A 15,800-nucleotide genomic window follows, 5' to 3' on the forward strand; every position below is an offset into this window, starting at 1 on the left:
CAAAAAAAAAAACTCCAGCGATGTAACCCCACCAAATGAAACATGCAGCAAAAATATAATAATCTAGAGTGCGTACAAGTGTATGGCAATAAAAGGAACAATAAACATCCTCCAAGGGTGTGATCTGTAAACAAAAACTCAAATAATACACATATTTTGCATCTCAAAGTACAGTAGTGCAAATTCAATCTCATCAAACTATAAATGTAATTTCATAGTAATAAAGCAAGTGTCCGTGATAAAAAGTCCAAATGTGTAGATGGTGTTACTTCGGGGTTGATTTACTAAAGGAAATAGACTGAGGCCTTTGCAAGTACAGTTGCTCCAGAGCTTAGTAAATGAGGGGAAGCGCTGAAGACTTCCATCATCCAATCATGTGCAAGCAAAAATTCATTTTTTTATTTTCCCTGCATGTGATTGGGTATTCTTTGCAAAGTGAAGCTTTACCTTATTTACTAAGCTCTGGAGCAACTGTACTTACAAAGTCCTCAGTCTATTTCCTTTACTAAATCAACCCTGAAGTAACACCATCTACACATTTGCCATACACTTGTACACATTTTTGATCATTATAATTTTGCTGCATGTTTCATTTGGTGGGGTTACATCTCTGGAGGGTTTTTACTTTCTTGTATAGTAACTATTAATATATGCACTGATTTTTGTGTTTACATGAACTATTTGCCCCTGATTACTCATCCATAGCTTTATTGTATTCACCGATTGTTGATTTTTCCCAGGGGTTACCACCCCTGCAGGGTCTTTATTGCTAGACTTTCATTATTTGATGTAGTCAGCAGTGCAACACCAATTCATTTGTGAAAAATATCAGATAAAAATCATCCCCTCCAATCACTAGCAATGATGATTCTGGCCTCACACTGTCTGCTGATACCATTCATGCTCCATACACAAGGAGATTATAGCACAATACGAGTCATGTCAGTGGTATTCTGTGCTCATCCTATGTATGGAGATATCACCATCTCTACAGATGGAGGACAATATTGGGGGTCTACTCCATTATAACATTTTTCTTATAACATTCTATTTTCTGGAGTTTTATAAAGTGATCTAATATAAATGATTCCAATAAAGAGAAATGAGTTCCATTCATGTAGAGAATAGTTAAATTCATTCCTGGGGGAGAAATCCAATTTCTTCTGGTAACATTCTTCTCTTCTACAGATTGAAGAATACTCATCTGACAGACAGTTCCTGCCCCGACCTGGCATCTGGAATAAGAAATAACAAGACACTGAGGACACTAGACCTGTCTGTGAACAATCTGGAGGGTTCTCATTTCAGGGATCTGATGGAAGCTCTAAGAACAAGCCAGATAGAAGAATTACAGTGAGTATAACAGGACTGACTGAGGCAATAATATTCTGGGACAGATCACACCACATGCACTGCAGTGATTGTTTTTCTGCATCAAAAAATCATGGAAAGTCAGTTGTATGGGTTCCAATGGCATAGTTCACACCAGCTCAGTGTGTATTCCAGTGCTTTTCCATTCCAGAACAAAAAGTACATGCTGCTTTTTTCCTGCACAGAATTGTACTGGAATGTGCTAAAGAACATCAATAAAGCACCGGACCCCAGTATAGTGGGGAAAAAAATGCAAAAAAAACCCATCTGGAGTGCATCCGGAAATACTTTACAGAAATCATTGAAAATGCACGGAAATGCATCAAAAAAGCAGACAAATACAAACAGAAGAAAAGAAGAAAGCTGTTGCAGACACCCCAATAGTGACCCCACACCACAAAGAACAAAGGTCAAATGAATTGGTGTTGCACTGCTGACTACAACAAATAATGAGAACCTAGCAATAAACACCCTGCAGGCAGGGCCGGCCCTACCATGGGTCCCGGTGAGACCATGGTACCCGGGCAGCACTGCCAGAGGGGCGGTAATCTCCTTCCTGCCAGCCCGTTTTGCTTGCTCAGATGCTTATTTCATGGGGACCGATCGGGCCAGTAGATGCAGAGAACCGGTGTGTACTTCTACTTCCTGGTGATGGTGGACGCATTATGGGGTGGACCTGATGTCATCAGATGGAAATGATGTAAGACGTGGGAGGCGATGCAGCCATCATTTCCAGCTGATGACATTATGTCCACCCCAACGTGTGTTCCGCCATCACCAGGAAGTTGACGCACACACCGGTGCTCTGCATCTACTTGCCCCAGTGAAATAAGCAGTGGAGCGGGCAGAACGGGCTAGCTGGCGGGCGGGAGTTTGCCACCAGTCTGAAAGTGCCACCCGGCTGTTAGAACTCATTGGGCCCCGTACAGCCTACCTGACAGGGCCCCCTTCAACCTGGTGGCAGGCGACATGGCAAGTGACACACTGCATCTGCTGACAAGTGACGTGGCATGTCACAAGCTGCATCTGCTGACAAGTGACGTGGAAAGTGACACACTGGATCCGCTGACAAGTGGCGTGGCAAGTGACATGCTGCATCCACTGACAAGTGACGTGGCAAGTGACACGCTGGATCTGCTGATAAGTGACGTGGCAAGTGACACACTGTATCTGCTGACAAGTGACATGCTGCATATGCTGACAAGTGATGTGGCAAGTGTAACGAATGACAAGCTGCATCCGCTGACAAGTGACACACTGCATCTGCTGACAAGTGACATGGCAAGTGACACGCTGCATCCGCTGACAAGTGACGTGGCAAGTGACACACTGCATCTGCTGACAAGTTATGTGGAAAGTGACATGCTGCACCTGCTGACAAGTGATGTGGCAAGTGACAAGCTGCATCCGCTGACAAGTGACGTGGCAAGTGACAAGCTGCATCCGCTGACAAGTGATGTGGCAAAGGACACACTGCATCTGCTGACAAGTGATGTGGCAGGTGACACGCTGCATCCACTGACAAGTGACATGGCAAGTGACAAGCTGCATCTGCTGACAAGTGACATGGCAAGTGACGAGCTGCATCTGCTGACAAGTGACGTGGCAAGAGACACGCTGCATGTGCTGACAAGTGACTGGCAAGTGACAAGTTGCATCCGCTGACAAGTGACGTGGCAAGTGACATGCTGCATCCGCTGACAAGTGATGTGGCAAGTGACAAGTTGCATCCGCTGACAAGTGATGTGGCAAATGACAAGCTGCATCTGCTGACAAGTGACGTGGCAAGTGACACACTGCATCTGCTGACAAGTGACGTGGCAAGTGACAAGCTGCATCTGCTGACAAGTGATGTGGCAAGTGACACGCTGCATCTGCTGACAAGTGATGTGGCAGGTGACATGCTGCATCCACTGACAAGTGACAAGCTGCATCTGCTGACAAGTAACATGGCAAGTGACAAGCTGCATCTGCTGACAAGTGACGTGGCAAGTGACATGCTGCATCCACTGACAAGTGACGTGGCAAGTAACAAGTTGCATCCGCTGACAAGTGACGTGGCAAGTGACAAGCTGCATCCGCTGACAAGTGACGTGGCAAGTAACTAGCTTTCCACGTCTTATGGTGAGTTGAACTATTTCATTTTATATTACAATGTAACGATAGAAATAATGTGCTTCAATAATCCTGACACCATAACAACCATGGCGCCGGGATGATTGAAGCGCCAACACCAGGTGTTTGGAGTAAAGTGGGCCAGTCCAAGGCCAAATTTTTGTCCAAGTCCAGCCCTGGGCAGAGCACTCACTGCCATACCCACACAGCGGACTGCCCGCCCAATGCTGCAGACAAATGCCATGCAATGTCAGGATAAGAGGCAGGAGAAAGTAAGCTGACCAGCTGACGGCCAACAGTGTGAAGGGGAGGAGCTTTCTGCTGTGAGCAGAGACCCCATGTTGGAAAAGGAATCGCTGGAGGCACAACTGACACTGTAAGCAATTAAGTCCAAGCACCATTGATCCCATCTCCACCACCACTGCCTCTGACTGAACCCCCCCACCACCGCTGCCTCTGACTGAACCCCCACCACTGCCTCTGACTGAACCCCCCCACCACCACTGCCTCTGACTGAACCCCCCCACCACCACTGTCTCTGACTGAACCCCCCCACCATCGCTGCCTCTGACTGAACCCCCTCACCACCACTGCCTCTGACTGAACCCCCCACCATCGCTGCCTCTGACTAAACCCCCCCACCACTGCTGCCTCTGACTGAACCCCCACCACCGCTGCCTCTGACTGAACCCCCCCACCACTGCTGCCTCTGACTGAACCCCACTTCCCACCACCACATCTGCCTCTGACTGAACCCCCCACCACCGCCTCTGACTGAACCCCCACCACCTCTGACTGAACCCCCTACCACTGCCTCTGACTGAACCCCCCCACCACCGCTGCCTCTGACTGAACCCCCCACCACCGCTGCCTCTGACTGAACCCCCCACCACCGCTGCCTCTAACTGAACCCCCCCACCACCGCTGCCTCTGACTGCACCCCTCTCCCCTCCACCACATCTGCCTCTGACTGAACCCCCCACCACTGCTGCCTCTGACTGAACACACCCCCCCACCACCGCTGCCTCTGTCAGACCCCCCTCCCACGAATGATTATGCATCTATAGCTTTATTGTGTTTATAGATTGCTGTTTTTTCCCCAGGGGTTATCACCACTGCTGGGTGTTTATTGCTAGGTTCTCATTAATTGTTGTAGTCAGCAGTGCATCACCAATTAATTTGCAGAAAAATATCAGATAAAAATGATCCTGTCCAATCACTAGCAATGCTGATTCCGGCCTCACACTGTCTACTGATACCATTCATGCTCCATACACAAGGAGATTATAGCACAATACGAGTCATGTTATGGTGGTATTCTGTGCTCATACTATGTATGGAGATATCACCGTCTCTACACGTGGAGGACAATATTTGAGAATATACTCCATTATAAAAAAAATCTTATAAAATTCTATTTCCTGGAGTTTTATAAAGTGTTCTAATATAAATGATTCCAATAAAGAGAAATGAGTTCCATTCATGTATAGTTACATTCATTCCTGGGGGAGAAATTAATTTTCTTCTGGTAACATTCTTCTCTTCTTCTACAGATTGTGGTGTAATCAGCTGACAGACAGTTCCTTCCCCCACCTGGCATCTGGAATAAGAAATAACCAGACACTGAGGAGACTGAACCTGTCTGATAACAATCTGGGGGGTCCACATTTCAGGATTCTGATGGAAGCTCTGACAACAAGCCGGATAGAGGAATTACAGTGAGTATAACAGGACTGACTGAGACAATAATATTCTGGGACAGATCACACCACATGCACAGGATGGATTTTTTTTCTGCATCAAAAACGCATGGAAAGTCGGTTATATGGGTTCCAATGGCATAGATCACACCAGATCAGTGTGTGTTTTTTCCTGCTCAGAATTGTACTGGAATGTACCAAAAAGCATCAGGCCCCAGTAAAATGGAAAAAAATGCAAAAAAACATCGGGAGTGCATCCACAAAAAGCATTGAAAATGCACTGGAATGCATCAAAAAGTGTTATAAATATCAGATAGCAGAGAGGAAGCTCACACACTGCCAACACCAAATCAGACAAATACAAACAGAAGAAAAGAAGAAAGCTGCTGCAGACCCCCCAATAGTGACCCCCACACCACAGAGAACAAATGACAAATACTTGGTGATGCACTGCTGACTATAAACAAACAATGAGAAGCAATAAACACTCTGCAGGGGTGATAACCCCTGGGGAAACAACTGTATCGCCGCCCTCTTGAGGGTCGCAAGATAGATTAATACCCCTTTGGCTACCCTAACCCTGAGCGTCCTCCGTCACCTCTGACACCCTGGGTTCAAACATTTTTTCCCTTTGGACAATAATAATAATAATAATGAATGATATACACCAGAATGAGTTAAATCAATAACATTTTACTCAATAGAAGAAATGAAGAAAGAACCAAAGGATAAACTCAAGCTCAATTCCAACAGAAGTTATTTTAAATAAAGTATTATGGGTAGCAAAAATGATTATCATCACCCTTATAGTTCAAACATTAGACAATACACCCTCCATACCAGATAAGTGCATACAATGTCTATGTTAAAGGACTACAAGAGCAACTACAAGAATGACCACTTTAAATGTCAGACCTTTCTCTGCTGCTTTCCCCACATAAGTTCCAGCAAAATAACAGATAAACAAATATAACTCCAGCAAACAGTAACTATAGTACAATTCAGCCTGCTCTTTAAAGTGGAGGTCCGCCTAAAAAAAAAATATTAAAAGCCAGCAGCTACAAATACTGCACCTGCTGACTTTTAATAAATGGACACTTACCTGTCCAGGGTGCCCGCGATGTCGGCAGCCGAAGCCGATCAATCGTTTGGCTCTCGGCTGCTTCTGCCACAATTCTTGGTGAGGGAATCAGGAAGTGAAGCGCTGCGCGTCCTAGCTGGTTCCCACTATCTCCTGGGACCTGTGTGTTTCCCAGGAGACAGCGGGGGAGGGGGGAGTCTATGGGTTCAAATACCTGTATTATACAGGTATCTGCACCCCCCTCCCCCTGAAAGGTGCCAAATGTGACACCGGAGGGGGGGGTTCCGAAAAGCATGATGTACCATAAAAGCAGAATAGCGGGTGCGCCTGCGATCGTGGTGAGGAGAGACAGAACGGGGAACTACCTATGTAAACAAGGCATTTCCCCATTCTGCCTAGTGATATGACAGGGATCTACTGATTCCAGTGATCAGGAACAGTGATCTTTATCATGTTTCAGTAAGGCCATCCCCCTACAGTTAGAACACACTGAGTGAACACACCTAACCCCTTGATCGCACCCTAGTGTTATCCCCTTCCCTGCCAGTGCATTTTTATACCACTAACCAATGTAATAATGTCACTGGTCCCCAAAAAGTGTCACATTTGTCTGCCGCAATGTCGCAGTCCTGCTAAAAATCGCAGATCGCCGCCATTACTAGTATAAACAAAAAAAATAAATAAAAAAGTCCCTAAATCGATCCCGTAGATTTTAGACGCTATAACTTTTGCGCAAACCAATCAATATATGCCAATTGCAATTTTTTTTTACCAAAAATATGTAGAAGAATATATATCAGCCTAAACTGATTAATAAATTATTTTTTTATATATTTTTTGGGGATATGTATTATCTCAAAATTGTAGCTTTTTTTTGTTTATAGCACAAAAACTAAAAACCGCAGAGGTTATCAAATACCACCAAAAAAAAAAAGACTGTATTCAGGGGCATGTGAGATAAAGCATGATACATCGTGATAAGTGAATTACATGATTGAGGCTTGCTGAGAATAATCTGACTGGTTGTATATCTCAAAGGCGCTGACACCTGCTGACACCTGTGGTCCCCTGTGCACCAAATAGCAAAGACTCTCGTAGGATCCCACTAGAGCAGCTTCAAGTACTGTTGCTGCTTCACCGTTGTCCCTTACCAGCCAGGGCCGGGCACATACCAACTGCCCTGCAAGGAAATATTTAAATAGGCCTGGGAGAGCCAATCCTCCCTGTCCATAGGGTTCCTGTAGTGTAGGTAACCTTTTTAGATACTCTTCCTATTAGTGAGTGGTGCGTCCTGATTGGAGGCTTACCGCTCGTTCTTTAATTACACAGGTGAGTGGGATAAGGGGCTATCTACTTAAACTACAGTGGCATTGTGAGACTCCATTATCGCTGAGGAAGTCCTATGGACGATACGCGTGCGAGAGTTCATCTTAATGTCACTACGGCCACCTTATCAGCTTTGCTGTTACCAGTCCTTTTATGCTTTATATCCTAGCACTTGGATTAAGTGCTTTTTATGTGAGTACCCATCTTATATTAAATGATACCTTTTACAAATCATACAGAGAGCACTAGATTTTTTCTTTGTATTATATGTTGCTACGGGAGAGTTACAAGGCTTATCTGCGGAGTTCGAGAGGTGCCCAGCTTCCATCCACAAGTTTACCATTACCACCAGAGGTGGTGAAAGCTCTTATGACCTTCCTGTTAGCTCAGGGGTCTAATAAGCAAGGTGAGCAGTTTGGCTAAACATATGGTGTGAGCACGGATCAAGGAGCACCCCAAACTTTTGCATGAAGCACCCTTTACCACCATTGACGTCTGTGTGCCTCTCTATCTACATGTGTGTTTCAACATACGAACATATGAACTTTTTATCTATTGAATTTTGATTCATTAATCGTTTTTAGTTATCAATTTAGCGCTGCACTGATTAATTTACATATTTGTGTAGGAAGACCTACCCTGGGATGACCTGAGCACCACAAAAAAGAACTAAAGAGGCTGTTCACACGCTTAAAGAACGAGCATGGGACCCACATTGGGGTGTTGCGCAAAAAATATAGGAAGACTGGTAGTACCTTCATTTTAAGGAAATTCACCCTACCGATTAGGGAGAGTGGCAAATGTTTCCAGGTGTCTAACTGTGTCTTAACCTTAGTAAGGTGTAGCATGAGATTGAGAGACAGGTAATCTGTAACTTTAGGGGATTGATTTCAGAAACCCAGGCTATGGGAACCAGAGGTGATGCTCGAGCCTGAGCCCCATCATCAATAGCCATAATGTTGGACTTCTCCCAATTTACTCTAAGGCCAGAAAATTTTGCGAAGGTGCCCAGGATCTCAAATACTGCCTCCAGTGAGGGTCTGGGATTCTCTAAAAAAAAGGAGCATGTCGTCCGCATATAAGGCCGTGCTTTCGTGAATGCCTCCCACCGCAAGGGCCTTTACCTCCGTAGATGCCCGTAGAGCAATAGCTATGGGTTCAATGGCCATGGCAAATAAAGCCGGGGAGAGTGGGCATCCCTGACGCGTTCCCCTACCCACCAAAAACTGTGCAGAAACCGACGTGCCTATTTTAATTGTCGCCTTAGGTTTACTGTATAGCAGCGAGATCCATGTAAGAAAAACATCTCCAAACCCCATGTGTCGAAGTACCATGGACATATAATGCCAGTCCACTGAATCAAAGGCTTTAGCCATATCTAAGGACACTATCACTCTGGCCCCAGAGTTAGTATGACTGATCTGTAAGTGCGCAAACAGCCTGCAGAGATTTGTATCAGTGGACTTCTGGGGAATGAAGCCGGTTTGGTCTATGTCCACCAGTGTGGTGATTACCTTCGATAATCTTGTGGCAAGTATTTTTGTTAGGATCCTAAGATCCTGGTTAAGGAGAGCTATGGGCCTGTAAGCGGAGCAGTTTAGAAGGTCCTTGCCCGGTTTAGGCAGGAGGACCACCTGAGCCTCCATGATCCGGTAAAATCTTTTGTTCCAAGCAGAAGTGGAAGTGGAGTGAAGTGGAATAAGGTCTTAAATCTTGGCGCGAGAGTCTCCATGTGTAACCTATACCATTCAATGCAGAATCCATCGGGGCCCCTCGTGATTTGTGTGGTTGGAATGATCTAATGTCAGTTTCAATTTCTTTTCCCGTGATTTCAACTTCTAGGCTATTTTGGTCCGACTCAGATAATCTGGGTATGCGGAGGGAGGTGTGTAGGGATTCGAGATCCTGTTGGTTATGCACCGGGATAGGGGTGTAGAGAGTGCTATAGTAGTCCACCTAGGTGTCTAAGATGTCATTTGGCTCTGACAGTAGAGTTCCCTGAGAGTTGGAAATACAAGGAACTAGTCTGGATTCTCTGCTCTGCAACCAACATAGCCAGGAATTTACCATTTTTATCTCCTTGCTCAAAGAGGGACTCCGCCCTCCTCGTCCAAGAAGTGTGGGTCAACTTGATGAAGTGCAACGCCAAAAGACGGCGTGCCTCAAGTAGTTCAGGATAGGTAACATCTGACTGATTAGCTGCATGGGTCAACTCACACACCCTTTCTTTGTCCTGCAGTTCCTATGACTCAGAATTGAATTGTTTACGTGCCTGCTTAATTGCCGAGATGTACTGTCCCTTCATACACGCCTTGAAGGCTTCCCAAACTATAGGCAAAGTGCCGGATTGCAAGTTATCCTCCCAGTACCCAGAGAAAACTGGTCCACTTGGGAGGCCACAGATTCCACTTCCAACCATCTTGGATTTAATCGCCATGCCCCCCCTCTAACCTGTAAGAGTATACCAACATGTATCCGTAAAGGGGTGTGATCCGAAAGGCCCCCTGCAATATAGTTTGCTCCCCTCACCATCTGCATTGAAGCATTTGCAAACGCTAGATCAATCCTGGAGAATGATCTATGTGTTTTAGAGAGGTAAGAAAAACTTTTAGTGGTAGGATTCTTCCAACTCCATAATTCTGTGAGTGCAGCGGTCTCCGCCCATGCTGACAGCTCCGTAGACGCCACTCTCCTAGAGTTAGAGGAATCCAGAGAAGAGCTTAAAATGGCATTGAAATCACCTGCCACAACGAGAGGCAGGTGCATGAAGGGAATAATGGTGTCAGGGTGTTAAAGGGTTGTAGCCTCCCCTAATCCCCTAGGTGCATGAAGGGAGCCAACTTACCCAGCAGATCGTACAGTACCTGAATTTGAAATGGAGGAGGAACATACACGTTAGCTAGTACCATCTTATGCTCATGAATATCAGCTATAGCATACCAGCCCCCTGGATCCTTGATGACCTGGTGCACATTGCAGGGGATTGTTTTGCTAATCAAAATAGCCACTCCTCTGGCGTACGCAGAGTACGTAGCATGGATAGCATGTTGGATCCAGGAGCGCCGCATAGTTAAAAACCTATTATCTAAATGTGTCTCCTGTAAGAAAACAATATGCGGTTTAAGTGGTTTCAAGTATTAGGCCACGATGACATTTATCGTTCAGGCCTCTAATGTTCCAGGAAAGTAAATCAAATACAATTCCCTCCATAGAAATACCTCATAAAACAATACAATAAATGGCATATCTGCGCTATGATTACTAGCAACCAGTGACCTCTAATGCAGCGTACACACAATCGGAATTTCCGACAACAAATGTTCGATGTGAGCTTTTGGTCGGATATTCCGACCGTGTGAAGGCTCCATCGGACATTTGCTGTCGGAATTTCCGACAACAAATGATTGAGAGCTGGTTCTCAATTTTTCCGAAAATTCTGATCGTGTGTATCCAGTTCCGATGCACAAAAATCCTACGCATGCTAGGAATCAATTCGACCCACGCTTAGGAATCATTGTACTTCATTTTTCTTGGCTCATCATAGTGTTGTATGTCCCCGCGTTCTTGATGTTTGGAATTTCCGAGCAACATTTGTGTGACTGTGTGTATGCAAGAAGAGTTTGAGCTAACATCAGTCAGAAAAATTATCAACGGCTTTGTTGTGGGAATGTCCGATCGTGTGTACACGGCATAAGAGTCTCATCTAGCATACATATCTCAGGTAGCCAAGGGTGTATTCTGGCACATAGAAACAAAACAATCCCCAACCCCCCGTAACTCCCTGCTGCTGTGCAGAACATTCAAACCAATACACACAGCGTAATCCCAGAACAAGTCCCAACTTTAGAAAGAAGATAGCAAAATTACCCCCAAAGGAATGGGACTTTAACGGCAACACGAAATAAAAAGTAAAATAATTTATTACAAATTTTTTACAATATATCAAACATTATACATCAATATCAGTATTACAAATGTATTAAAAACAATGGCATCGATGGTAATGATAATCCAGAGGGACCAACGCATTTCGGGACTGTACAAAATATCCCTTCATCAGGGGAGGGTCATGGAATCGAATCATACTGTATAATGAAATCAAATTTTAAACAAATTAAGTAACATAATATATACATCAGTCTGAGGAATAGCTTAAATTGAAGAGCACACAGTGTAGTAATTACATAAGGGGACATACCCAGCGAAGGTCACCATGAAAATCTCACTGCTGGAACCATATTGGCAACTGTATCATATATCCACCTCCCCAAGATTGAGAAGATAATGGGGTGGGTCGTTGGCCCCCACCTGTCCACACTGATCCACCCAATTGCAGTGATCAAAGCAGGTCCCAAAGGGAGACTACTGTGTGAAAACTACCATAGTCGTTTGGTTGAATAGAGAATCTATAAAAATATATACACAAAAGGTTACTAAGTAACTAAGTAGTAATATAATCAAGTAATAAACCAAGGATACAAACAAGATAATTTGCACCATGAACCATCTCATACCTCCATATAGTCCAAACAAAAATGGACATAGAGTTGTAACAATCTATAGGAAAAGGGAGACTAAATAGATAGCTCTCCCAAATGGAGAGAACGTGACCCAAAAAAGAAAATTTAGGTCCAAAACATTACAAGCAGTCCAAAAATAAAAATAAAAGACGGTGAGAAAAAAAAGGTGTCTGTTCTTGTTTAACCTTCTGTCTGAGCCCCTGAGAAGGAATGATGGCCCCCTTACCCCCCCGACATAGCTCAGGAGTGTCAATGTTAACCACACCCAATGTAGAAACACCGATAGCACAGGTATGAGAGGATAAAGCATAGGCTTCCGTTAGTAGGTCTCATCCCTGCCATCAGTGTAGTGCAAGAAAAGTAATACAGCCAAAGTCTCAAGATGTTAGGATGTCTATGTAGCCTCCATAATGCAGGCCACCCCCCCCTGTGAATAGCAATGTCCTCAAAACTGGACGAGAGAAGTGGAACCCCAGTTATCTTTTCACAATGAGTCAATCCACTCATTGGCCTCTTCGTGCGTATCAAAAAAACGAACTGTGCCCTTGTGAGGGATCCGCAGGCGGATGGGATACAGCATGCCATACTTGATATTTTTCTCCCGGAGATGGCGTCTCATCTCATTGAAGGATCTGCAACGTTTCTGAGCCTCAGCCGAGAAACCTCGGAAACAGCATCAGTTTGGTATTTTCATATGGTAATTCAGGATGCTTCCGTTCCTCCGCCAGAATCATATCCCTATCTCAGAAGTTTAAAAGTCGCATCAGGAACGGTCTAGACGGTGCACCCTCTGAGCGTTTCCCCGTGGGTACCCTATGTGCCCGTTCAACGACATACATGGGGGCATATCTGGCAAATGCAGCAGTTGCTTAAACAGTGTTTTGGCAAAAAAAGCAGGCTTCTGGCCTTCCGCACCTCCCGGCAGGCCTACAACGCGGATGTTATTTCGCCTCTGCCTGTTCTCAACGTCATCCATTTTATGTAAAAAGGAACTCACCAGCGACTGCAGTTCTGCGATTTGTGCAGTATGTGAGTCCTGTTGATCTTCTACCGTGCTGATCCGGTTCTCCGCTTCCGTGATTCTCTCCCTCATTTTATCTAGATCATGGTGGATCAGGGTACACTCTGATGCCAGGTGGTCGATGCGGACCATCATCATGGACTTGAAGCCCTCTATAGCAGCCAAGATAGGTTTGGTGATGGCCTCCGGTGCTGTCTCCAGCACCGTGGTAGGGAGAGAAGCTTCATGTGTATCAGGGGAGGAAGACATGCCTGAGGATGATGCTGAGGTTCCCAGGCTCTGCGCTGTCCCCGGCCTGCTCCATATAGCGGAAGTGGAGGCCAACATGGCGCTTGGTGAATTTGCGCGACACCCCTTCCCAGAGCGCTGTGACTTTGGGTCCTTACTAGGTTTACCCCGACCCTTGGCTGACATGATTGCCATCATGGGGGGTCCTGAAAGCCCGTGGTAGCTGCCGTGATGATCGTGAGTGAATCGGTGCCGGTATACAGGGTAATGTAGTCAGATCAGGCAGGGAACTCAAGAGTCACGCGTCCGTCCTGCTTCACATCCTGGCCATGCCCCCGCGCAATTTGTCAGTTAAAGCGACACAGTGGTGTATCGCAAAAATTAAGGGGGTGGTCATTAAGGGGGCAAATCTTTCCAGGGCTGAATTGGTTGAAGAGAGTTCTTGGTGAAAAGCAACTTTGATGATTTCAGAAACAATTCCCTAAGTGGGGGGAAGAAAGTAATTGTAGTCCAGTGTTGTGTGAAAATCCAGTTAATCTTCAGCAAGCTTTTAATTGCATGCAAAGAATGCTTTTTACTGGATAGAGTAGCTGTTACAATAGGTTATGTGTAGCAAGTTAACAACATTTCTGTGCAACCATAATTGTAATTTAAATGCACAGTGATCACTGACTCATGGATATTAAGGTCTGTGGACCTACAAGCAACAGCAGCTTAATGAATGGCATGGATGTCTGTGTATAGTGTTCATAGTATGTATGATATGTAGAGCAAATCTTGGCATTAAAGATGACAGCAAATATAGGAAATAAAGATGTCTATACACAGTGTCAGTTAAATTGGGCAATCAACCGCATAACAGGAGACTAGGATGACTGATGAGGATGATAATGATGACTCCTCCAGCCTCTGCCGCACCGCTCCATGGCTCACACCGATCTGGTCACTCTGCAGGATGGATTAGACAGGGACGACCTCTGAGCTGCCGCCAAACAGCACAGAGAGGCTGTCCACAGCTTTCCTTCCAGATATCTGCTCGGGAATCCTGTTTAAAGTAGGCTGCAGCAGCTGCAGCTCCTAGCAGCAGATTTCCTGCACACAGATCCACACCGGTCCCGAGAGAGCATGCCAGGCCCCCAGCCTTGCTTCTTATAGTCCCTCCCAGCAATCTGCTCTTCTCCATCAGCCAGCTGGTAGTTGTAGTTTCACATCCGGCAGCCAGAGGGTGAGTCCCTTCCAGATAGACTGCAGGTCCCAAGATGCCTTGTTTCTTCCTCTAGTCAAAGAATCACAGAACACCTAAGCTCAGTGGGGTAGCGTGGGGGATGGGGGGGTGCCGCGGCCCCGGGCACGACATTTAGGGGGGGCAAAATTTCATGCCAGTGTGTGTCACTGCTGGCTGCCTCCTCCTAATTTTAAGTTCCTGTGTTCCCCGCGCTCCGGCCAGCATGTTCAGTGTCTTGCACCCTGTGATTGGATGTATGGGGGTCATGTGAGGCGTAGAGCTGTCCTGTCCACGATCACGGTTGCTCCTGAACTCATCATAGTGTGCCGGACACTGAACATGGCGGCCAGAGCGCAGGGCAGACAAGCAATCAAAAATGTGAGCCGCCGCAGCCGCTGTCTTCTCCTCCTCCTATCCTCCTGACTGATGCAGGCCAGGACAAGAAGGTGAGTGAGACTCCTTCATGAGAGTTGTGTTACTGGCCCCGGGGGATGAGAGAGAGAGAGAGAGATAGTGTCAGTGTCAGTATAAGTATAGGAATACTGTAGGCAGGACAGTATAGTGGTCAGTGTAGTGTAGTTGACAGTATAGTGGTAAGTGTAGTTTTTAGTATAGTGGACAGTATAGTATAGTGGACAGCGTAGTGGTCAGTGTAGTGTAGTTGACAGTATAGTGGTCAGTGTAGTTCTCAGTATAGTGGTCAGTGTAGTGTAGTATAGTATAGTGGTCAGTGTAGTATAGTGGACAGTGTAGTGGTCAGTGTAGTGTAGTGGTCAGTGTAGTGTAGTGGACAGTGTAGTGTAGTGGTCAGTGCAGTGTACTGGACAGTGTAGTGTAGTGGACAGTATAGTTTAGTGGACAGTGTAGTGTAGTGAACAGTATAGTATAGTGGACAGTACAGTGGTCAGTGTAGTGTAGTGGACAGTGTAGTGGACAGTATAATATAGTGGACAGTACAATGGTCAGTGTAGTGTAGTAGACAATATAGTGGTCATTGTAGTGGTAAGTGTAGTGTAGTGTACAGTATAGTGGTCAGTGTAGTGTACAGTATAGTGGTTAATGTAGTGGTCAGTGTAGTTCATAGTGTAGTGGACAGTATAGTATAGTGGACAGTACAGTGGACAGTATAGTATAGTGGACAGTACAGTGGTCAGTGTAGTGTAGTGGACAGTATAGTGGTCAGTGTAGTGTAGTGGACAGTATAGTGGTCTGT

The 15,800-nt window shown here is 45.5% G+C and overlaps 1 protein-coding gene across 7 annotated transcripts in view; it reads left to right on the forward strand.

Annotated features, from left to right (window-relative positions):
* The window catches only part of LOC141116956 (NACHT, LRR and PYD domains-containing protein 3-like), a 226,283-nt gene that overhangs the window by 150,313 nt on the left and 60,170 nt on the right, over positions 1-15,800 (forward strand). For 5 of the 7 annotated variants that reach the window (XM_073609480.1, XM_073609475.1, XM_073609478.1 and 2 more), the window contains 2 exons: positions 1,189-1,353; positions 5,040-5,204. The exons of 1 other annotated variant lie outside the window; for it this stretch is intronic. In XM_073609480.1, the coding sequence (XP_073465581.1) occupies positions 1,189-1,353; positions 5,040-5,204 (330 nt within the window). The remainder of the gene's footprint in view (positions 1-1,188; positions 1,354-5,039; positions 5,205-15,800) is intronic. One more of the 7 variants, XM_073609481.1, reaches the window with a different exon arrangement.

This window comes from Aquarana catesbeiana, linkage group LG13, assembly GCF_042186555.1.
Source record: "Aquarana catesbeiana isolate 2022-GZ linkage group LG13, ASM4218655v1, whole genome shotgun sequence".
Taxonomy (NCBI): domain Eukaryota; kingdom Metazoa; phylum Chordata; class Amphibia; order Anura; family Ranidae; genus Aquarana; species Aquarana catesbeiana.